The sequence below is a fragment of the Diplotaxodon limnothrissa genome, linkage group LG1 (genome assembly GCF_057381915.1).
Source record: "Diplotaxodon limnothrissa isolate DT_005_m linkage group LG1, D_limnothrissa_male_GT1.1, whole genome shotgun sequence".
Classification (NCBI taxonomy): Eukaryota; Metazoa; Chordata; class Actinopteri; order Cichliformes; family Cichlidae; genus Diplotaxodon; species Diplotaxodon limnothrissa.
In genome coordinates this window covers 24,688,713-24,712,889 of record NC_140596.1, presented here as the reverse complement: position 1 = coordinate 24,712,889, position 24,177 = coordinate 24,688,713, and the positions used below count along the sequence as shown (strand labels likewise).

Sequence of the window (24,177 nt, the reverse complement as noted above, 5' to 3'; positions counted from 1 at the left end):
GCACGGGAGCTCCTTTGATGCTGCCCTGGATGCCCTGAGACAAGTGTTGGAGAGGGTGGCGGCTGCAGGCCTGAAGCTGCATCCCGACAAGTGCCACTTCATGAGGAGGGAGGTGGAGTTTCTGGGCCACAAGCTGGGTCGTGAGGGCATCAGCACTTTGGAGGAAAAAATTCACACCATTACCGAGTGGCCCACACCAGCAGACCAGAAACCGCTCAAAAGCTTCCTAGGACTGGCGTCTTATTACAGGAGGTTTGTGAAGGGCTTTTCCTCCATAGCCGCACCACTCTTCCACCTGCTGCAGAAGGACCGTGACTTCATCTGGACCCAGGACTGTCAGCAGGCGTTCGACACCCTCCGCAGATCGCTGACAGAGTCCCCAGTCCTTGCCCCCCCTGACCCCGCCCTGCCTTTTGTCCTGGACACTGACGCAAGTAATGTGGGGCTGGGAGCGGTGTTGTCGCAGGTTGGACCGGAAGGGGAGAAGGTGGTGGCGTACTTCAGCCGGGTCCTGAACAGGAGCAAGCGGCGCTACTGTGTCACACGACGAGAGCTGTTGGCTGTGGTGGCGGGGGTGAGACACTTTAAATACTACCTGTGCGGCACAGCATTTGTTGTCAGAACTGATCATGCTGCCCTTCAGTGGCTGATGTCTTTCAGGGAGCCAGAGGGACAGGTGGCTCGCTGGCTGGAGGAGCTCCAAGCCTTCAATTTCACCGTGGAGCACAGAGCAGGGACGCACCATTCTAACGCAGACGCCCTCTCTCGCCGCCCATGTGCTGCAGCTGGCTGCCGTTACTGTGAGAAGCGAGAGGAAATAGAGCGGGAACTCACGACAATAGACGGAGCAGCACAGCTCGCCTGCAGGGTTCTTCTGGTGGTGGATGCAGCGGAGTGGAGGGCACGGCAGGAACAAGACACAGACCTGCTGCCGGTCCTGCAGTGGCTGGAGAAGGGGGAGCAACCCCTTTGGGATGAGGTCACTGGGTTTTCCATCTGTACCAGGGGGCTGTGGGCCAAGTTTGCAGCTCTCAGGCTGAAGGAGGGGGTGTTGGAGCGTGCCTGGAAGGATCCTGCCACGGGGGAGGAGAGGTGGCAGGTTGTGGTGCCAAGGTCGCTGAGGTCAGCTGTGCTGGGAGCCTGCCATGGGAGCACTGGCTCTGGCCACTTTGGGGTCTCCAAGACTCTTCGCCGCATCCGCCAGGGCTATTACTGGGGTCAACAGCGGAGGGATGTGGAGGACTTTTGCCGCAGCTGTGATGCATGTTCCTCACACAAGACCAGTCCCGGGCTCAGCTTCAGCAGCAACCAGCAGGAGCCCCAATGGAGCGAGTAGCTGTGGACGTCATGGGCCCATTTCCTCGCACAGACAGAGGAAACCGCTATGTTCTTGTGGCCATGGACTATTTTACCAAGTGGCCGGAAGCATACGCCATCCCAGATCAGGAGGCTGAGACGGTCGCTGATGTATTAGTGGAGGGGATGTTCAGCCGCTTTGGAACAGCAGAGACCCTCCACAGTGACCAGGGGCGTAACTTTGAGTCCAAGGTATTTGCTGCCATGTGTGAACGCCTTGGGACTAAGAAAACCCGCACCACCCCACTTCACCCCCAAAGCGATGGGCTGGTGGAAAGGTTTAACAGGACGCTGGCCCAGCAGCTAGCCATCCTTACCTCAGAACACCAACGGGACTGGGATTACCATCTTCCCCTTACCCTCATGGCCTACAGGTCGGCAGTGCAGGACTCCACCCAATGTACGCCTGCCCTGCTCATGTTAGGGAGAGAGCTGAGAACTCCTGCAGAGTTGGCTTTTGGGAAACCCCCGGACGCGCCAGAGGCACCACCGGGCCGGGACTACGCAAGGAAGCTGCAGGACCGGCTGGATTCTGCACATTCCTACGCCCGAGAGCAGCTGGCGAAGGCAGGCCTGCGCCAAAAGAGGAATTACGACATCACCACTAAAGGGAGGCACTTCCGTGCTGGGGAGCTGGTGTGGGTCTACAGCCCAAAGAGGAAGAAGGGACGGTGTCCTAAACTGGATAGCAGCTGGGTGGGGCCTTGCAGCGTCCTAGAGCGAGTGGGGGAGGTTGTTTACAGGGTGCAGTTGCCTCCTAGGGGGAGGATAGTAGTGCTGCACAGAGACCGGATGGCCCCCTACAGAGGACAGTCCCTCCCCTCCTTTCCAGAGGGACGTGTACAGAGCGTCCATGACCCTGCTCAGAGGGGCCCCCGACCGGGGCTGCGTTCCCCCCCCTCGGACTCTTCACCCCAAAGCCCCGAAGCTCCGCGTCCTCCTCAGGGGCTCAGGAGGTCAAGGAGGGAACGTAGGCTACCGCCCCGCCTCAGAGACTGTGTCGTTCCCTCGGGGACGAGGAACTTATTGCTGGGGGGGCAGTGTAACGATGGTTAAGTGTTACTGGACAGTGACATGTTGGTTTTCTCTGCACACTGTTGTTGTTCCTTTAAGATTCATGTTTGGTTGGGCTGCAGGAAGTAGTGAGGGTGGTGTACAGGAAGGGGTGGGGGGACCTGGTTGTTCTGTGTGTGTGCCAGGCTGAAGAGAGGTGTAGTTCGAGAGTGCTTCCCCCTGAGTTAACAACCCGCTGGCTTATGTGCCGAATAAACGGACAAACTGAGACCCCAACCGTCTGGTTCTTGTGAACGTTACACTATTATGTTACAAAAGAGCCTTGTTCTGACCAGCACATCAACTGTGTAGTTTTGCACCACAGTGTGGATGTCTGTGCTGAATTCCCACTCCTATACATTATAATGCAAAAAATGCTGCTTCCATATTACCGCCTATTCTTGTGAGAACGCTGACTTTACAGAAATGCCGTATAAGAGCCTCGTCTAAAAGGTTCTCTTTTGACAATAAGCAGATTGAAATTATTTATGAACAATTAAGTTTAAACGGTAATTTACCACTCCCTTTAACAATCTTCAATATACTTTATAGAAAACAAATATGTTTTATGACTCAATTAAAACCCCCACAGACACTATCTTCTGACTCTCATTTTCTTTTTTTCTATGAGGGCATAAACATGTGATTCACATTCAGAAAACTCACTCAGACACATTGCACCATCTAACATAGATTAGCTTGTTCACACTACATTTTAAGCACCTCACGATGTCATTTTTTCAAGTTTCCCCTGTGTGCATCCCCTCTTCTTTAAGCCTGTCACCACCACAGGCAGACAGACATCCTGTGGGGGAAAATGAGTGTGCGCCCACACACACAGACACACACACTCCCACAAAAGACAGAAAAATGTAGTGAAGGAGACTTTGACATTTGGCTAGCGAAGCTCCTGTCATCTTTGAAAACGTGTATCCTACACATTAAACATTCAGGAAGGAATATTAAACTGACCTCTTTGCAAACGTGCAAAGAGGAAGATGTCAAGAACAGATTGCATTAGGGCAACCATTTACCCATGTGACTTGCAAGCACAACGAAGGAGAAATAACACTATTATTTCCTGTCTTTCTCAAACATATGCAACTGCACACTGATGTCAGCATGACTTGAAAATGAATCCTGAAATATGGAGAGCTATTCTGATGAAGCTACTGTCAACCACTGGCCCAGCATAATAAGATTCACCTGCCTTAGAGGAATCCTCTTCGCAATATAAGGGGCTGCCATTTACAGTAGCACTGAGTGGTTCCTATAGCTGTGGTGATGTTTCTGTGCACTTGGAGGTGAATAAGATGTCATTTTGGCTCAAGGAGCTTCAGCCTGTAGACCAAGCATTCACACCATGGAGCAGACAGCCTCCATGGTGTGAATCTTTTTTTTTGTTGTTGTTTTTTGCAGTTGAACTCTCGGTGTGTTGTGTATTATGAAACTGAAATGCATGTGCAGTGCTGATTCTTTTTAAACCTGTGCCTTTCCACTGAAATGACTGTATGTTGAGTGTTTAAAAAATTTCACATTAACAATAGTATCATTTTAAGTCAAATGATCTGAAAAACTTCCTGACTTAATGTTGCCTTTGGATGATGTGTGCTGTAAGCAATACAGGATCATTAATTAGGACAAAACACAAACGTATTGAAACCAAGACTGACATCTATGGGTCCGGCCGACAAAATGAAAATCTCAGATGCATTTTCAGGCTGCAAATGCAGAGTGCACTTTGAAATCCGTCAAACGCTAATGTTGTTGTTATTGTTTGACAAATGCCGGGAAGCTGCATAAGAGAGAAAATTCCACAAATCACAAATAAAAAGCAAATCCGTCAGGCTTTAATGGGTGAACAAATTATTAACTTGTTTCGTTAAATATTCATCATGCACGTGTTCTCAAATGTTGAAAAAGGCTGTACTTTGCGTTTTGCGTGTGAGCGTGCGTGTTGTGTTTTTGTTTGAGGAGACTAATTTGGTGCATCCACCCTTGTTCTAAGTGTGTGGTCATTGTGACGCCCTTTACTCACCTTGATTTGAGGTTCCCGGGTCCGACAGGATACTTTTAAGCAAGAACAAAAACACGCAGTATTTCCCACGGGAGCTCATCGTTGAGTCAGACAAGTGCGCTCAGAAGTGAAACGTTGCACAGACTCCTAAACAGATCTCCTCGCTCAAAAGGTAAGGTTTGTATCATAAAGGAGGATAGTGAAAGCCCCCCCAGCCCCCAGTATCCAGATTCAGGAGGTCACGGTCGCATCCACGGGAGTTCGTTCTTTCTCTCTCTCTCTCTCTCTCTCTCTCTAGGCACGCATACCGGACACCTCCGTGTGAGCACGGGCAGACGAGAGATGTACACCGCCAGTCTTTGTGCGCAAAACCCCGACAACTTAAGCTGCAGTAACTTAAATGATAACAATACTTAATTCGATGAGTATTGATCTGTGAACCTCAAAACACGCACAGGGTAACGTTTGCAAGCGCACAAAACGACAAAAGTGTCCAAAAGCGAAGTTCCGACGATTGTGTGCGTGGCAAAGTCAGTGGGCAGCGCTTGTTAGTCAGTGTTTTCATCCCCAACCGAGAGAAGAAAAAGGGAACAATCCCGAACGACTCACTTGCAGCCGGTGCATCCCCTGTTGTGTTTCTGTATCACTGCGTGTATCTCGCGCTCCCTCTCCCTCCTCTCAGGATAGGAGGGATGCTCTGGCGCAGGCTGAGGAGCTGTTTTTTTGGTACCACAACCAGACATTCAGCTGCCAAGTCCTTGCAAGCAAATAAAACTTGTTCTTGTTGATATGTGACCTCATTTCTCACTTTACATCATGTAAAATGCGTCATTTCCATCGGCTTCTGCTGTGGTATTGATTCCATGGGACGTTAGGGGATATAGAGGGAAATATGAAGCCATTATTAGACTAGTGTATCAATTCTGTGCTGTGATGTAGGTTATACCTGCATTGGATTATGTTGTTGGAATAGTAATGTGTCTGGGGCAGTTTCTATTTATGGTGGCAGGGAGGAAGGAAAGCAGACAGATATGGTTTAAGTTAATACAGAGTATGATGGACTGAATGTGCACTCAAACAGACACACACATAGATCTTGCAGTGGGTGTCTTAATAGAAATGAACCAAATTAATGATTTACAGTTACACTGTAAGCTCTGGATAAAACATGTGTAGAGAAGACCTTCATCTCGATTCCAAAGACCCATCCTGATTAATGGCCTGTGAGCCTCAAGCTGTAACACAATAGTGGAAACAACTGTTAGAGTCTGCAGACAGAGGGATGATATAATCACCGTATGGACTCCAGAGTTACAGGTCAGGTGAGGGAGAGTAAATGTGCTCCAATCTGGGGCCTTTTAGTGGAGTTTGCATATTCTCCCTGTATGATTTTTCTAGGTACTCCACCTTCCCGTCACGGTCCAAAGACATGCATGCCGTTAGATTAACTGGCAGTTCTAAACTGACTATGAGTGTGAATGGTTGTCTGTCTCTCGATGTTAGCTCTGCGATAGTTTGACAACCTGTCCATGATTACTGAGACTAACTTTGGTAAATCTAATTGTTATAACCCAAAGCAACTTGAATGCTTTTTTTTGTTAGTTTTTTTAAATCAAGTTGTTTATCAGGAAAAAGGGCAACTGAATGAATCCTGAATGGAGAACATCTGCTGTCAGTGGCTTCTTGTTTAAGAGAATGCATTTACTTTTAATTAAAGTTCTAGATAATTTAGCCAATTTTAAGTAGACAAAAAATATTAACTTTCAAAATCAACTTTTTTAGATTCCCTTTCTTTAACTTTGTTTTTATAACAAATATAGAGCTCATTGGTTCTTTGGCTATGACTCAAGTGGTTACCTAGTGTAACATCACCTGCTTCTTTCGGCACTAACGATACAGTGGTGCTGTACACAGCAGCCTTTCTTGGTTTGTTATAAAGTGTAATGTACATAATATGGACACTGCCAGTCAACAGAGTTTAAGCCTTCTGATAATGTTGCTGCAGGTCTCTGGGAGTCGTGTCAGCCTCCTTGACAACAACCACATAAAAATGATGGAAACACCCCTGAATCTCACAGACAGTGAAACCTGAAAATGACCATATTTTACAATATATTTTAAAAAGAGAAAAAGAAAAAAAGTAAAGTATTTGCACTTGTTTTCAGCGTTATGTTTTTCTCTTGTATCCTCCATTTGAACTGCTGTTTGAAAGACTAGTGGCTATTGATCCTAACGGTCAATTTTAAGCCATTTACTTCCCGCAGAGGGAATTGAATGTAACTGCTTTCCATATTTTCATGATTCTATTTTTGCTCTATAAGCAAACGGAGTGAGTGCATTTTTCCTACAAACAATTTTTTCTCAAAGAATGAGTCCTCATTAAAATCATCCATTTCCCAGAAATTTAGTGCAGATATTCAATATTTCCTAACGATTGCAGTTGTCACTGTTACAGGCATGTTTGCGACTGCGAATTTAGATGTCACAGTGAGTGGAGGTTTAATCTATAAACTATGTTGTCTGACATCGGTATGCAGGCACCAGAGGAGTGAGACATCAAGCATAAAGGGGAGTACACACAGGAATAGACTAGCGCTGATGTAGCCACCAGAGACCCTGAGATGTCAATGACATTTGGAGACATGTGGCAACGACAGGTGAAATAACTGCTTCTGAAGTGACGTTGATGACTAGATATTGTTGACTGACAGATGACGGAGTGTCCACTGGTGACTTGTTTTCTACTAAAAAGTGATGGGCAGAGAGGGAATCGCTTTATATAAGGATGGGGCTTTATGAACCTAAAGAACTATTTAAACTATTATTTTATCAGTTCATACCTTTACATTTGATGATATCTAGCAACAACCCTGTCAAGTTTGACATTGATCATATGAATGAAGTGCAAACAACATTCATGCACATACGGGGAATTCGTAGATTTATTATATTATACATAAATGGTATAAATACCAAATGAATGTGTGCAAAGGCAAATTATCTCAGCAAATGTCACTGTTGTGATTGTTTTAATTATATTGGCTTGTTGCCTTTTGTAACAGCAGCATCATTAACGCCTCTCAACTTTACCTTTTACCTGCCGCACATGGTTTTAGTGTGTTAACTTTAAAAATAGCACACAACCAATTCAACCTTGAATCGAAAGCACAGCTGTGGCTATACACTAAAGCACCTGCCAAATGAAGAAGTGTGAATAGAAAGAAATAGTACTTGGCTGTTGTTGTACAGCAGGTGATTTTTAAAAGTAAAAGTCATGATAACTTTAATCAAGCAAACCCATGTCTCTTGATTACTGCCGACGGACCCTCGTAGCATAACCACTGAGGGTCACAGCAGCGGAAAAAGCACCTGCTATTTTAATTCATGGGGATCTAACTGGCAAAATGTTATGAATATCCATCATATCGTTGCTGAGATACTGTATTACCATCTAAATGGCTGACTTTATTACCCATAGCTGTGACAGCATAGCTAAAAACTGTAAATCACTAGTGTGTGGCCAGTGCAGTTTTGCAGAAATTTTAGTTCTTGTTTTGACAATGCTCCACCTGTGTGTTAATTTTCATGAATATCAGCCAACTACAGGGTCCACAATAACAACAAGCAGCACTGGCATCACCTTTGCCTCGGGACTCACCTTGTTGGGGAAATAAAATTTTATGAAATAAAGGCTGAAAATGGCTAAAAGTTCTTGGTTTGTTTTTTAGTAAAATTACTGTGATTAACTCAAAGTAGACATTACTCAGTCACAAGAACAAATACCACAAAAAGGATAGCAGTGTGGTGTAGTGATTCCTCAAAGTCACAAAGTGAGCAGAGTGGTTGTGAATAGAGCAGCTTTAACAGTGAGAAGTCTTTCAAGATCCCAGGACAGAATGACCTGTGAAAGAATAAACCCTCATTAAGTCCTGGATAGGGATTATCACTCTTCAGCTGCAGACTGACTGGGACCATTAAGAGCTTTAGAGCATCATTTCCCGCAATCCATTTACTCTTACACATCTTCTCTGCTGTAGGACACCACACATTGTGCTGTGTGATTATTCCTAATGTTGTCTGCCTGTCAGGCTACATTTTTGTTTGTCTTCTACTTTTAGAGTACCCATTCCTCCTCTCCAACTCTCCTCCTTTAGCCTTCGTTCTGTCTTGTCACACTCTTCCGCCTTTCCTCTCTGTGTTTTATTCTCTCTCCCTTCAGCCTTGTTGTTCATTCCCTCTGCCTCCCTCACCATGTCCTCTGTTTTTCCCCTTTCTCCTCCCTTCCACAAACAACCCACTCCTTCCCTTCAGATCTTGTGCTGTTTTACCGAGCCACCTACGCCCGCACTTCTTCCCCTCCGTCCATCTCATTCTGTTATGTGTGACCTCTCTCTCTCTCTCCCTCTCTCTCTCTCTCTCTCGCTCTTTCTCTATCCTTCTTTTCCTCTCATTCTCCCACTCCCTCATTCTCTCCCCTCCTCCCGTCTTCCTCTCTCTGAATATTTTATGATTTGGTGGCACAGTGCTGAGGTGAGGAGCCTTCCTATGTCTAGAGCTTGCACAGCACAAATATTTACTCCTCAAGCCGAGCTTAGTTGAGTGTTAGGACAGTCTAACACTGTGTGTGTGTTTGTGTGTGCATGTGTGTGTGTGTGAGAGAGAGAGTTTGCCTTATAAGTAACAGTTATTACATGTGACATTGGCCCCAGAGGGGGAAGAAGGTCTTTGGTTTCATCCTTCTCTGATCTTACTGCTTCATTGCACAACTCTGAAGTGTTGCTAGATAGATAGATAGATAGATAGATAGATAGATAGATAGATAGATAGATAGATAGATAGATAGATAGATAGATAGATAGGCAGACAGGCAGGAAGATAGATGGACAGACAGACAGAAGTTGGATAACACTGGGACAGGAGAAAGGAGGAAAAGAGGATGAAATGAATAAAAGCAGCAGATAACGTGTTAGAGAGTGGGGAATATCACGTTAGCTGCGCATTGACAAATGTCTGTTCTGTTTTGGCTGGCGAGAATGGAGCTCAATTGCAGGTCTGGAAGAACATCAAAACACAATTAAGAGCTGACATGGAACTGGTCATGCAGAAGAGTGAGGACAGGGGAAGAAGAAGAAGTGGAGCTAGGGGAAGGAGGAGGAGCACTCAGCAAAGAGAAATGACAAGCTATCCTGATGTACGGGAAGCAGACGCAGAAACAGAGAGACAACACTCTTTTATTGGCTATGATTAGGAGAAAAAAGTTGCTCGGAAATTGATTGTGGTGCAGGTGTGAATGTGTGCGTAAATGCTTTAAAGGTTAAGTTTCTTACTTGTTCATCATACAAATGAACAATTTTTGTGTACTGGAAATATGATTTAGAAAGACAAATTTAATTTCCCCCTAACTGGATTTGAAATTACAATGCATAAACTTCTCTAAAGTCAGTGTGCAGACTGAAGAAATAATGGCATATTAAATCCAAATGAATACAGTTAGGTCATCCATGGGTAATCCATGGGTTCCTTACAGGCCGGATTTCAGCCTCTGATTCCCCCCGAAAAAGTAAATAGATGGAAATGCACTGTCACGTTGTGTAACTTTATTCCAGAGTTCAACAACTGTGTGACAGACAGTTGCACATGCATTTGTGATCCCCACAAAATGAATTGTATAGTAACTTTGCTAATCCCAGACTCTTCCATTCAACAGCATTACAGACAAACAGCTACAATTAAGCTTCAGCTGATACCATGTTGTGCTAATAACATGGTATCAGGTCTGCTGAATGTAGCACAGCTGTGTCTCAGACCATTTAGTAATAGATTGTTATTGGCCCTCAGTCCACTTATTGTCAATTAGTAAAAGTTAAAGTTGGTGCTTGAAGGCAGGTGGCCAGTAGTTTATTATAAAAACATGCACCAGGAGGAAAAAACTAATCCCAGGATGGAAAATAAACAATCTCTCAATTAGAGCTGGGCGATATGAGATTTTTTCATATCACGATATGTTTTTTTCATTTCAGGCGATAACGATATCTATCACGATATAAGCCAAATAACTATATTTGTAAGATTTAAATGTGCCGTTGCTCACAAGTAAAATGTGAAATAATCAGCAGCTTGTTTTTATTTAAATATTTATTTCCCATAATAAGTTCAACAGGGTAGATGTACTTAAGGAACATGAGACTTTTTCAGATAAATAAAGGCAAATATTGCAAACTACACAAAAGGCAGCCGCTAAAGCGTTTAAGTTTCAAAATAGAACAAACGAAACAGACTACTAAATTGTCAATTCCACTTAGAAACAAAATATTAATTCTAAAAATAAATCTTAGTTTGTTTTACAGAAGAACAGACAAAACTGACTAACTTTTGTCAATATCAAATAAACTGAGAACTAAAAGGAAATTCTCAATCTCTACTTGTTGTATAGCTTAGCTTTTCAAACAGTTTTAACAGTTACTTTAGTCTGACAAAAGCCGAATGACGAATTAGCGCTTCCAGTCAGAGACTGAGGCTACGTCCACACGTACATGGGTATTTTTGAAAACGGAGATTTTCCGTTTTCGTTTTAAAAAATAATCCCGTCCACACATAAAGGCAGAAATGAAGGAAAACACTGCTATGAACATGCCAAAGCAGCAGGTGGCGCTAGATTCCTAACCGTGCAGAAATGTTGGCCAATCAGAAGTCTAGAAGCCTCGGTGGGAAAAAGTAAACAAAGCTGGGGCATAGAAGCAGAACCGAGTCGTATGTGTGGACGGACAGTAACTGTGTGTATATGTAAGCATTTAAACACTGCAGAGAGTAGAATTAACAGTAACAGTATTGTAGAAATTCATTTCACCGAAACAATAACGTGGCGCACAGTGTGACGCATGCACCAGTTTATTGTATTTCCAGACTTGCTTTCGGCACAATTTACAGTGCACGCTACTCTGTTTTTTGTCAGACTTGAAATAGCCGAAATACCTTCACCCTACGGAACTTCTTTGGCTCTTCCGTTCGACAATCTCTCCGGCATTGGAACCATCATCTGTTTTCTCTTCGGTCACGCTCGGTTGATTTTTCTAGTCGGCACACTCATTTCCTCCATTACGCGCTGGCTCCATTACCTGCTGGCTGCTTCCCAAACAAACACACGTGCGGCTTGGCACTTGTGCTGTACGTAACAAGTCACGCGACGTGACGCTGCGGCTGTGATTGGTTCGGCTCTGCGCTACTTAATTTGGATTGGCTGACCTTTTTTTTTTTTTTTAAGAGGACAAGAGCGGCGAGGTCTATCGCGATAGCTTAATTTCTCTATCGAGTAAAAGTTATATCGCGATACATATCGTTATCGTTCTATCGCCCAGCTCTACTCTCAATTCTGCATTTCTGTAACCTGTGCATAAACCGAAATGTCAAGAAAGTGATTCGATTGTTTTATTATTTATTTATTCTTTTAAATTTATTCTTTATTTCATCAGATCACGCCAAGGCCGTGTCACCTCTCTACACATTGTTTTGAATGCACCTCAGTCTTTTTATAGATCATGAATTTAATTATGTCGGAACAAAATGTTCTTCATTTTGAGTCACAGCCCTTTCTGTTACATTTTCCATTAACATTTATTCCTTTCGAAAATTTTAATTATTATGAAGTGGCTGTATTGCAAAACTTAAAATATTATCTACACCTGCAAGTCCAAGAACTTACAAATTATAAAACGATCAGACATATCCAACTTTTAACATTACACTTTAGTGGACTGTTTAACTATAACTATTAACCAACATTTTAGCGAGTTACCGCTGCTAATAAACAGCTCTGCGCTGAAAGAAAGGGGGTTATGAAAATAAAGTCATGTGTACGTTAAGTTTAATTTCCATTCTCGGCTCATTCTGCCCTTTTGCAGGCTTGTAATGTTTGATAAATCTCACTTCCCCTTAGGGGGGAAGTTTCATTTTAGTCAAAAGCAGAAAGGTCACAATTAACATCTTGTTCATGTTTGTGTGATCCTGGGAAAATAATTATAACTGTGAAAATAAATAGATACGGTACAGATAACATACATTCAGCCCTTTCAAAGACATGCAAAACAGGACACTCTTCACATCAGTCACCATCGCCACATCGCCAAAGAAGAAATATCACAAAGTTTGCGCAGACGAGTGTTAATAAAGTTGGCTACACTGAGTCTGACCTTAACTTCTCTAAGATATTGAATAACACTGTGACAGCATTAAGAGTCAGTAGAAGCAGAGGCTTTATCTTTATTGTGTGAGGGGATATAATTACTATTTTTGTTTTGTTTTGTTTGTTTTTTTAATCAGAGTTTCTAAGCCTTTATTTTATGTCAGGTTAAACACTGGATAAAACTAATTAATTGGGGTAATAACGATATCTGGTTTGGTTATAATTCTGTTGGTTTTCTTTTTTATAATTTTTTAACAAAAATGGATCTTATATCTCCGCATAAGCAAGGAAAAAACCCTTGAAAATGGAGTGCTGTGTATCAGGTAGCGAACATAAAGCACTTAAATGAAAATCAACTTCAACAAGCAAATCATCTGAAAGATCTAAGAGAATTTGTTAAAACAAAAAGAAATGCTTCATTTTAGTCTTGTGTGGGTTGCTCAGAGTTTTGATTAAAGGTGTGGGTGGAAGTGGTAGAATTACAGTATCCTTAAAAAATGTGGACAAATGCAGGGCAAAGGAGACATGGCAGGCCTGAAAACTATGTACAGCAGATGAACAGTAAAATTCAGCAAAGCCCTGACAGAGGACCTGAGAGATCAATCTGTCCCTTCAAATCCAGATCCGATCCATCTACTGTTTACTGAAGCCTCATCAGAAATGGTCTTAGTGGAAGGGGGAGAAAAGGGAGAAAAGACTGAGATATGCTAAATTACACAGGCACTGAAGTGGAAGTGGCAACAGGTCTTATGTAGTGATGAATTACGGAATAAACAGGATAAATGAATACTAAGTTAAATTAATGAAAACATCTATGTTAACTTGACCACTTTGAGATCTCGAACAGTGCATCCAGCATGCAATCTTTATATTTTATACTCTGAAAACTTTCAAATTTGTCAACTAAAAAAAAAAAAAAGACCTTTCTTTGGTTTAGAGCTCACAAAATTTTCAATTTCCTTTCAAATACGTGTTACATATTCAGCTCAGCATCTCAGGAGTAAAGAGAAGGTGAGATATCAAACATCTAGAGGACATCACATAAACTGCAATGTTCCCCCTCTCGCTGCCTACTGAGCTAATTTCCTTTGTTCTTAAGCTCAAAAAGGCTTTTAGTCGATGCTTGACCACATTTGAGCACCTACGAACACCTGTTGTTACACGATCGATGTTGGTGGCAGGAGGGGAAGCCCAGATTTGTGGTTTAGGAATTGGATTGAAGCTGTGTCTAAGAGGCCCAGTGGGATGCAGAATCCTCTGAGTGATTAAAGGATGTGAAAGGCTTCATGCCCTTCAAAAGTATTTGATAGCTACAGGTTTGCACACACTATTCTTCAATATAGCAGACAGCACAAAAACTGAACTCTGAACAGAAGTCATCTGTGTTAAAATTGTCAGACTGAAAGCAATTTTCCAGGATGGCCTGCAGCTTGCATGTTCCTGTGTAACACTGTCTGTTTATTCAAGCCCAAATAGCACTATTGGATAAATTGTTAATAGCTTGACATCTATGAAAAGCTCCTTCGCTGGCTCATTCTCTCTTTCTCTCTCTTTTAGGATTAAGCTCAGGCCCTGTTTGAGCCAGTGGGACCCATGTATCAGTCCTCCAGGGGGATACTGCAAAGAAGTGTCATCAGGCTTGTGCCTTCTTGCTGACCAGAGAGAAAAGTACCATAGTGTGGAGGTAAACACAGACGACACGAGAGCTTTCGATAAACACTGCTCGTTTATTACTCATCACCACAGAACTGAACACTTTCCCTCCAAAACACAGCAACAACACTTTCTGAGAACTGGGTGTGAGTGGAGCCCTCCAGTGGTCCACCACACATGCCCCCCCCGAACACCCAGTAGGGTCATCCCCTAGTCCAGAACCCTTGCTTTAATTAAACGTCCAGAACAGCTGAACTGGGGAGGTGGAGAGCTGGCGGAGGGGAAACGAGCCTGAGGGCCAGGCTGGCACGGGCAGTCAGGAAAAATTGAAGATAGCTCGGGCCCCGCCAGGTGGGGGGCGCTTCCAGAGGAAGAAGCAGGGTTGTCCAGTCCAGTGGAAGGCGGGCGGCCACGGCGGAGGGCCTGAGCCGGCACCACCTGGTCATCCAGAAGCACATGTGCTGGTTTAAGTCTGTCAATAGAAACAGCCTCCTGCCGACCCCCAAAATCCAAAAGGAAATGCTTCCGGCCCGGTTGAATAACCCGAAAGGGGCCGTCATACAGTGGACGCAGCGGAGGCCTATGAGCGTCATGCCTGACAAAAACAAACTGCGAAGAGTCCAACGACCTCGGAACAAAGGTGTCAGGCACACAATGGTGTACTGGGCCAGGAAGAGAAAATGAGTCTCTTGGGGGACGGAGAGACAGCACAGAGGGAGCGAAGCACGGGGGTGGGCTCTCAGGCAAGAATTCCCTGGGGACCCAGAGGGGCTGACCAAGGACAAGTTCAGCCAGGGAAACCCCAAGGTCTTCTTTAACCGCACAGCGAAACCCCAGTAAAGCCCATGGAAGGCGGTCAACCCAGTTGCCATCTGTGAGAGAAGCACGGAACGCGGCCTTAAGCGACCGGTGGAAACGTTCGCACATCCCGTTGGCCTGCGGGTGGTACGCAGTGGTGTGGTGGACCTTGACCCCCAGGCCGTCAGCCATGGCAGACCAAAGCTCAGAAACGAACTGGGGGCCCCTGTCTGAGGTAATGTCGGCGGGGGGACCGAAACGCGAAACCCACGTTGACAAAAATGCCCTGGCCACTGCTGCTGCTGTAGTGGACGCCAGAGGCACTGCCTCAGGCCAGCGGGTTGTGCGGTCCACTACAGTCAAAAGGTGCGTGAAACCTTGTGACTGCGGCAGAGGACCAACCAGATCCACATGCACATGATCAAAATGCCTCCCTGGAACGCGGAAGGATTCGAGGGGCGCCTGTGTGTGCCTATGGATCTTAGCGCGTTGGCATGGGATGCACGCGGCTGCCCAGTCTTTCACCGATTTACGAAGGCCCGGCCAAACGAACCTAGAGCTGACCAGCTTGACCGAGGCTCGGACGCCTGGATGAGAGAGGGCGTGTACGCGACGACGCCATGAAAGGGGAACTACAGGGCGTGGACGGCTGGTGGAAACATCGCAAAGCAGGCTAGGCCCGCCGTTCCACATGGGTCTGTCCTCCAGTACAAGGCCCGTTTGCGCAGACCGAAGGGCAAGGACGTCCGGGTCGGCCTGTTGGTCAGCGGCCATAGCCTCAAAGTCTATGCCAACATAAACAGGAGAAACCAGCACGCGGGATAGACAGTCAGCAACGCAGTTGGACTTACCAGCCACGTGCTGAATGTCCGTTGTGAACTCGGAAATGGCTGCCAACTGGCGCTGCTGGCGCCCGCTCCACGGATCAGAGACCTTGGACATCGCGAATGTCAAAGGTTTATGATCGACGTACGCGGTGAAGCTCCGACCCTCGAGAAAAAAACGAAAATGCCGTGTGGCGAGGTGTAAGGCCAGCAACTCCCTGCGTGCGACTAAAAAAAGCGAGCGGTTGCCAGACACCGGAGACCCGCTGTTCTAACACTGCGCCCACTGCCACGTCCGACGCGTCGGAGGTCAACGCAATCTCCGCCGACGGAAACGGGTGGGCCAGCAGGGCGGCGTTTGCCAGCGCGGTCTTGGCCCCAGAAAATGCCTGGATGCGTTCAGGGAGCCAATCAATCGGGTCCTTAGCTGTTTTACCCTTCAAGGCAGCATAGAGAGGCTGCAGCAGGTGCGCAGCTCTGGGGAGAAAGCGGTTGTAGAAATTGACCATCCCCAAGAACTCCTGCAGCGCTTTAACGGACGCAGGATGCGGAAAAGCCGAAACGGCCCGGACCTTGTCTGGCAACGGAACCACACCGTCAACGGAAATGCGGTGGCCCAAGAAATCCAGAACCGGCAAGCCGAACTGGCACTTGGAGGGGTTGACGATCAGGCCGTGTGCCGCCAAGCGCTGGAAAACCTGATGCAGATGGGACGCGTGCTGACTCTCAGAGCAGCTGGCCACCAATATATCGTCAAGGTACACGAAGACGAAAGGCAGCCCGCGCAAAACAGAGTCCATCAACCGCTGAAAAGTCTGGGCGGCGCCTTTCAGGCCGAATGGCATGCGCAAAAATTCAAACAGGCCGAAAGGGGTAATAACGGCAGTTTTGGGGATGTCTTCGGCGCGCACAGGAACCTGGTGATACCCCAGCACCAAGTCAATTTTAGAAAAAATCGAGGTGCCGGCGAGGTGGGCGGAAAAATCCTGGATGTGGGGAATGGGGTAACGGTCATTCTCCGTGACGTCATTCAAACGGCGAAAATCCCCACACGGCCGCCACCGACCGTCTGACTTGGGCACCATGTGTAGCGGAGAAGGCCAGGCACTATTCGAGCGCTGCACTATGCCGAGGCGCTCCATTGCGACAAACTCTTCCTGAGCGACGGAGAGTTTTGCGGGGTCGAGGCGGCGCGCGCGTGCGAACACCGGGGGACCGACCGTCGGAATATAATGTTCAACCCCATGCTTCGTTGCCGTGTTCGAGAAATTAGGAACAGTCAGTGAAGGGAACTCCAAGAGCAAACGCTGAAAAACATTCCCTGAAGTCACTAAATTAGCCCGATTCAGGGGCTCGATGGCGCGAGTGAAACAGGGCATTGAAGAAAAAGACAGTGCATCGATTAAGCGTCTGTTAGCGACATCGACCAGCACTCTGTGGGCACAAAGAAAATCAGCGCCCAAAATAGGTACAGAGCTAGCGGCAACAACAAAGGTCCATTGGAAATCCCGACCATGAAAACAAACAGTCACGAACCTTTCCCCGAACGTTGCGATGGGAGAGCCATTAGCCGCAATAAGCTGCGGTCCGCAGCCTGCTGCTAAACTGTCGGCTCCGGACGGGGGAAGGACCAGGAAACGTCTCCCAGAGCGCGAGTCTTCTATGAAGAGCAGTTTTTCTTTGTCGCCAGCGGTCGCGGCCGCTACAGCGCGCTGGCAGGGTCCATGTCCCAGGGTCGGAAAAGCGCAAGGCGGCAGGCAGCGGTGCGCTCTGGCGCCAAAACGCTGATGGTAGAAACAGAGGTCCCGTCCGTGGTGTCGCTGTGCCGCGATCTTTGCCGTCAGCGAAGGATCGGGTACGTCGTGGCAGGTCAGCGGGGAAGTGGAAGGCGGCGCCGGCGAGGCTGGAACTAGGTGGTGATCGTGGAAAGTGCGGGTAGCCAGGAGAATACGATCCGCGTCCTCAGCCAGGGAGCGATAATCCTTCGTGCCCAGAAGCGGAGAGTTGGTGAGGCCGGCTCTCACGGCTGCCGGCAGCTGTCGGAGGAAGATGTGGGCGAAGAGGAATCCCCCATCGTCCGGTCCGAGAAAGGATAGCATGTGCTCCATCAGTTCGAGAGCCGTACCGCCACCCAGGCCTGAGAGGGAGAGGAGCTTCTCGGCTTGCTCTGCGTCGGTGAGGGCATAGCGCCGAAGAAGCAGCTCCTTAAGGGCGGCGTACTTCCCTCGGGTGGGTGGGTCCCGGAGGAGAGTCAACGCACGACGGGTGGCTAGCGGGTCGAGAGAAGCCACCACATGGTGATATTTCGTGTCGTCAGCCGAGATGCCACGAAGGGCGAACTGAGCCTCGACGTGCACGAACCACGACGGGGGATCGTGAAGCCAAAAGTACGGCAGCTTGAGCGCCACAGCAAACGTAGCTGCAACCGGAGACAGAGAGCTGGCGGCTGCTGATGCATCCAGAGCGGAGTCGGCGCCACCATCGGACTGCAGCATGTTCGAGTCAGGGGTCACCAATGTGGAGGTAAACACAGACGACACGAGAGCTCTCGATAAACACTGCTCGTTTATTACTCATCACCACAGAACTGAACACTTTCCCTCCAAAACACAGCAACAACACTTCCTGAGAACTGGGTGTGAGTGGAGCCCTCCAGTGGTCCACCACAATAGTACCATTAATTTTTTTGGACTTGAGAGTGATGTTACGACTCTGTGATTGGGGAACTGTCGAAGGCTTCGGCCCGCCTGGATAAGCTGTTTAGAAAATGGATGGATGGATTTTGTCTCTTCTTCTGAGTTCTCAGTTATTTTTAGTAGATACATGATGCCTGGGTTGGACCCCCTTTTGCCTTTAGAGCTGTCTTCCTCATGGCACAGATTCAACAAGGAGCTGGAAACATTCCTCAGAGGTTTTGGTCCATATTGACATGACAGCATCACACAGTTGCTGCAGATTTGTTAGCTGCACATCCATCATGAGGATCTCCCATTTTATCCCAAAGGTGCTCTTTTGTTGCCATCATCCATATCCTTCAGGGTTCAGTTTTTTTCAACACCAGAGATACCTGTCTGCAGGCTTTTGTTATAACGAGTGCTAATTTGAGTTACTGGTTCCTTCCAGTCAACTTGAAGCAGTCAGTCCATCATCCTCTGGCATCAACGGGGGATTTTTACCTTGAAAACTTCTGTTCAATGGACACTTTCTCATTTTCAGACCATTCACTGTAAACCCTAGAGATGGTTTTGTGCGAAAATATCAGTAGATCAACAGAACTAAAATACTCAGACCAGCCAGTCTGTCACTAACAACATGTCACTTTCAGAGTCACGTAAATCTAATTTCTTCCCCATTTTGATGTTCATTTTGAACTTTAGCAGGTTGGATATTTGTGTTAACAACCAGCTGTATGTGATATATTACTGTCAGATGTTTGCTGCTGTTTGGTTGCCACTTTGGTTCAAATCTCTAACAAGTATTGAGTGTATAGCTATGAAATTTTAGACAGATATTCATAATTTATAGCATAGCAACCTTAATGAATTTAATGAACCTCTGACTCTTCTAGTAAGCGGTGCAAATTCGTATTTATCCTAAGAAGAATCCCAGCATCTACTTTATGGATGGGCAATTATGGCTCACAGAAGGATGACTCATACAGGGTTTATTGATCTTCTAACATGTAATGCAGCATTAACATGAGCTTTGCGATTGTGGTTCTGAGTACTTTGTGCATAAAGATCAGCTAGCAGCTCTTAGTATTGTTTAAAAAATGCCTTCATTTTCATCATACTTGTTCAGTTTTTCTTGTATAGTCTAACATATAAGAGTTTGCCCTCCTCTCACCTTCCTTACATTCATCTTTTGGCTCACTGGTTGCAATAAAGGTTGGCAGCTCTTTTGACCCGCTGTCTCTTTTTGCTTCCTGCCAGCTATTTCTTTTCCGCTTTATCTTCCACCTCATTACCTTTTAGTTAACATGATTAACCTTACTTGTCTGCAATTTGTCTTTAACAAGTGTCATACATTGTACCATGCCTGAGTAAAGATTCAGAATATAACATTTGCAGTGATATCCAGTTATTTTCTCCAGCTGGACTTTTTTGTAATGTTCATGAAACATATGCATCCGACAAAGCAGAGAAAAAAAATGTTTCACTGCACTGCAATACATCCTCACTTTATGTTGAAGACTGAGATTTTTATATTATGCTCATTAATTAGGTGTTAATTGGGCAAAATGCAAATCCAACACATTTTGTGTATCAGACTAAATGTGTTGGATTTGAATAATTGGACTAGGCTGCCTTTGGCAAAGCAAAACAATAACTTTATACTGGTTAAGCAATATACACTGAAGATACACTTTATTAGGTATACCTGCAACTCAGTGGATTTAGGCAAGTAGATACGGCCAAGATAATGCGCTGAAGTTCTAACCAAGACACTTGACATGACAAGGTCTAACTCACATTTCCCATTCTCTTACTAAAAGCATGCTGGGAAAACCTGAATTGCATTTCTGACAGTGAGTTCATTAAGTGAGTACAGTATGCAAAATGATGGATGGGTGATGTGGAACGCTAACGTGTATCTATTAAAACTACAGCTGGAACTTCTTTAATAATTTAATCCCTCTAATTTTCGGATTATTGATGGGCAAAGGAGTGGACAAAACATGGCCAGGAAAAAGGATTGAAGGGAATTTAAATGGTAGAAGAAGATAAAAGATTTATGTTATCATTTAATTGGGAAAGGAACAACTAGGAAAAAGAAATAAGACCATTTCTCACAACTATAAACCTGATTTTTGCTTCAGACATCCTGATGTCGTAGTTGCTTCACAATTTTGTAACATTTTTTTTCTTTCAGAGGTAAACTAATCTGCTTCTGACTGTAAAAGCAGTCGTGATGCATCTGCCACCTTTTTAAAAGTGTAATTTTTCTTTCTTGTGTGTAAATATCTTACTTTTGAAAATGTTGCCCTCTGCGTTAAAAGAGATATTCTGAGGGTTTGTAATTGGTGTAGGTCATGCTGGAGAGGAGCTAATTTGACACACAAGTCTAGGAAAGTGATTATACACTGCTTCACAGTGTGACTAAAATCTCCAAGCACCTTTTAATAATAAATTTATTATTCATGATGATAATTGAACTACTTCTGTAGAACCATTTAGTCACCTGCATTATTCATTTAAACTTGCTGTGCATAATGAATGTGGCAAAGCAGCAACAACAGAAAAGGCTGTCTGTGTCTGTTTTCAATCTTGGACCGATAGTTCCCGAAAGGCTTTCACACTTACGCTTCTTGTTGCTTGTTGGCACATTTTTGCTGACATAAATTAAGAAATAATCAAATTTCTGATTGTGCCAGTTCAGGACGTAGTTTGAAAGGGTGACAACTTCTTGATTATTGATTAGGCACTTGTTACATGTCTAATTTAATAAAACATGTCTACATTGGTGTACACAGTCCATGATATGCGCTCTCTCTCTACCTCTTTGTACGCAAGAACATTAATTTCTGGTGCACAGTGCAGTTCAGCTAATGTTCAGCTATGATTGTCATTATTGGCCCAATTACTTAGAGTCTCATGGTGCTTTATTTTAACAAGGAAACAGTCCCCATGGATAATATGAAAGGAGCAGTGGTGCTAGGCAGGTTACCTTTGAAATATCAGGGCTGTTTTTGGATTCGAGCCTTTACTGCGTTGGCTGGGACTCTCAAGGTTTTAATGCAAGGCTTTGCCCAATGCTTTTTGGATTTTGGACTGACATCACTCCCAAATAAGTACTATATATATATATATATATATATATATATATATATATATATATATATATATATATATATATGTGTGTGTATATATATATATGTTGCCCACTTATGCCTTCTTCTTCCAGTAGCCCACTTCTCATCAGTTTGTCCTGGTTCCTCAACGCCTGATGTTAATCCAGGCAACGTCCGAATTGGTATGGCTTAATTTTTCTGTCTCTCACTCATACCCAAGGTAGGCTTGGTTAGCATGGGGGGTTATAGAAATCCTACCAGTGGCTGGACAAAGCTGGACTGAAAGACAGCACAGAGACACTAATCATGACAGCACAGGAACATGCTCTAAGTACAAGATCCATAGAGGCTGGGGTCTGTCTCACCAGGTGCAGGCTCCGTAAACACGTCCCTGAGACACTCATGCCTTCTGGCAGCGCGATCCCCTTCTTTTCTTACCATCCGCTTATTCAGTCTGAATGACATTCTGATGTCTTTGCTGTATATCATGTTGAAACAGATAAGTTACACCAGTAAAAGACCAAAGTTGGAGTGACTCCTGTTAGCTAAGAAAATGAATGTGAAGCAATGATTCATTCAGGCAGGAGAATGGAAAAATGTTGTCTGGTCTGATGAGTCTCGATTTTGGCCGTAACACCAAGATGGCAGAGACCGAATTTAACGTAAACTACATAAAAGCATGGCCCCATCCTGCCATGGTGAGGGGATATTTTCTTGGCACATTGTTCAAGTTCACATTTATTTATATAGCACTTTTAAAACAACAGCTGTTGACCAAAGTACTGTACAATAAAACGGACAAGGCAATAAACATAAAAAACAGAATAGTGTTTTAGAAGAGTATAAAATCATAAAAAGAATAATAGTAACAAACTCACGATGAATCAAAAGCCAGAGAATAAAAATGGGTCTTTAGACGACATTTAAAAGTATCCAGTGTTGGGGAGGATCGGGTATGCAAAGGCAATGTATTTCAAAGTTTGGGGGCAGTCACAGCAAATGCCCCGTCTCCTCTGTGTTTTAATCTGGACCTAGGGATAACCAAAAGCATTTGGTCTGCAGACCTTAAGGATCTTGGAGGAGAATACCAGGTTAGGAGATCAGCAAGATATGTAGGGGCTAGTCCATGCAACGACTTAAAAACATGTGTTAGGATCTTAAAGTCAATTCGAAAGCTGACTGGCAGCCAGTATAGTGAAGCAAGTACAGGAGATATATGATCTTGCTTGCATGTGCCAGTTAGGAGCCGGGCTGCAGTGTTTTGAACTAGCTGCAGTCGGCCAATTGATGAAGAGGTGACACCAGAGTAGAGACTATTACAGAAGTCAAGGCGAGGTGAGATGAAGGCATGGATCGCTTTCTCAAAATCTCTGAAATAGAGAAAAGGCTTAACTTTTGTAATTAGGCGAAGGTGAAAGAAACTGGTTTTGATTATATTATTTATCTGTTTAGCAAATGTTAAATTGTTGTCAAAAATCACCTCTAAATTTCTTGCAAATGGTTTTTTATAATTTTCTAAGGGGGCAAAGTCATAATGGTCAGAAGGACCAGTTTTCTGTTCATTTAGATTTAGAAAATTTAGAGCCATCCATGCCTTTACATCTTCTAGACAATCAAACAGTCCCTTTAGAGGAGTCACAGTTTTTCATTTTAGTGGAAGGTAAATCTGAGAATCATCTGCGTAACAGTGAAAATAAATTCCATATTTTTTAAAAATAGATCCCAACGGGAGCATATAAATTGACAAAAGGACTGGACCAAAGATAGAGTCCTGGGGGACCCCACAAAAAAGGGTTGTCTTTAGAGAAAGTCTGTAAAAGTATTAGATAAGTAGGATTTAAACCATTCCAAAGCAAACCCTTTAATTCTGGCACATTGTTGTAGTCGAGAGATAAGAATCCTGTGATCTACTGTGTCAAAAGCAGCACTGAGGTCTAATAATATTAAAATAGCAGAATCTCCCAAGTTGGTAAAAGTTAAAAGGTCATTAGAAACTTTTAAAAGAGTGGTTTCAGTGCTGTGGTACGTTTTAAAACCAGATTGGAATAGTTCACCAATGTTGTGTTGGTCTAAAAAGGTCTGGAGCTGCAGAAGGACAATTTTGTCCAGAACTTTTGACGAAAAGGACAATTTAGAGATTGGGTGGTAATTTGATAGAACTGTTGAGTCCAGATTCTGCTTTTCAAGGATGGGTTCCACCACAGCATGTTTAAAATCAAAGGGAACAGACCCAGACTTAAGACTGCTATTGACAACAGAAAGCAGACATGTACCAACAGTGTCAAAAACATATTTCAGTACCTAGGTGGAATGATATCCAGGGTACATTTTGAAGGTCTCAAGTTTCTGTCTACTTCGTTAAGTAATGAAAGTGATACTGGCTCGAAGTGATCAAAAACAGCCAAGGTTGGTGTATAAACACCTGGGTCAGAAATGGGAGGAATAATGTGGGATCTAATATCTACAATTTTATTAATGAAGAATTTCATTAGATTCTCACTTGTTA

At 44.7% G+C, this 24,177-nt stretch overlaps 1 protein-coding gene across 1 annotated transcript in view; it reads right to left on the bottom strand.

The window, feature by feature from the left end:
- Positions 1-4,526, bottom strand: part of LOC146639834 (ephrin type-A receptor 6-like) — a 148,537-nt gene extending 144,011 nt beyond the window's left edge. The window contains exon 1 of the mRNA XM_085345963.1: positions 4,448-4,526. Within this exon, the coding sequence (XP_085202089.1) occupies positions 4,448-4,526 (79 nt within the window). The remainder of the gene's footprint in view (positions 1-4,447) is intronic.
- Positions 4,527-24,177: the final 19,651 nt, after the last annotated feature.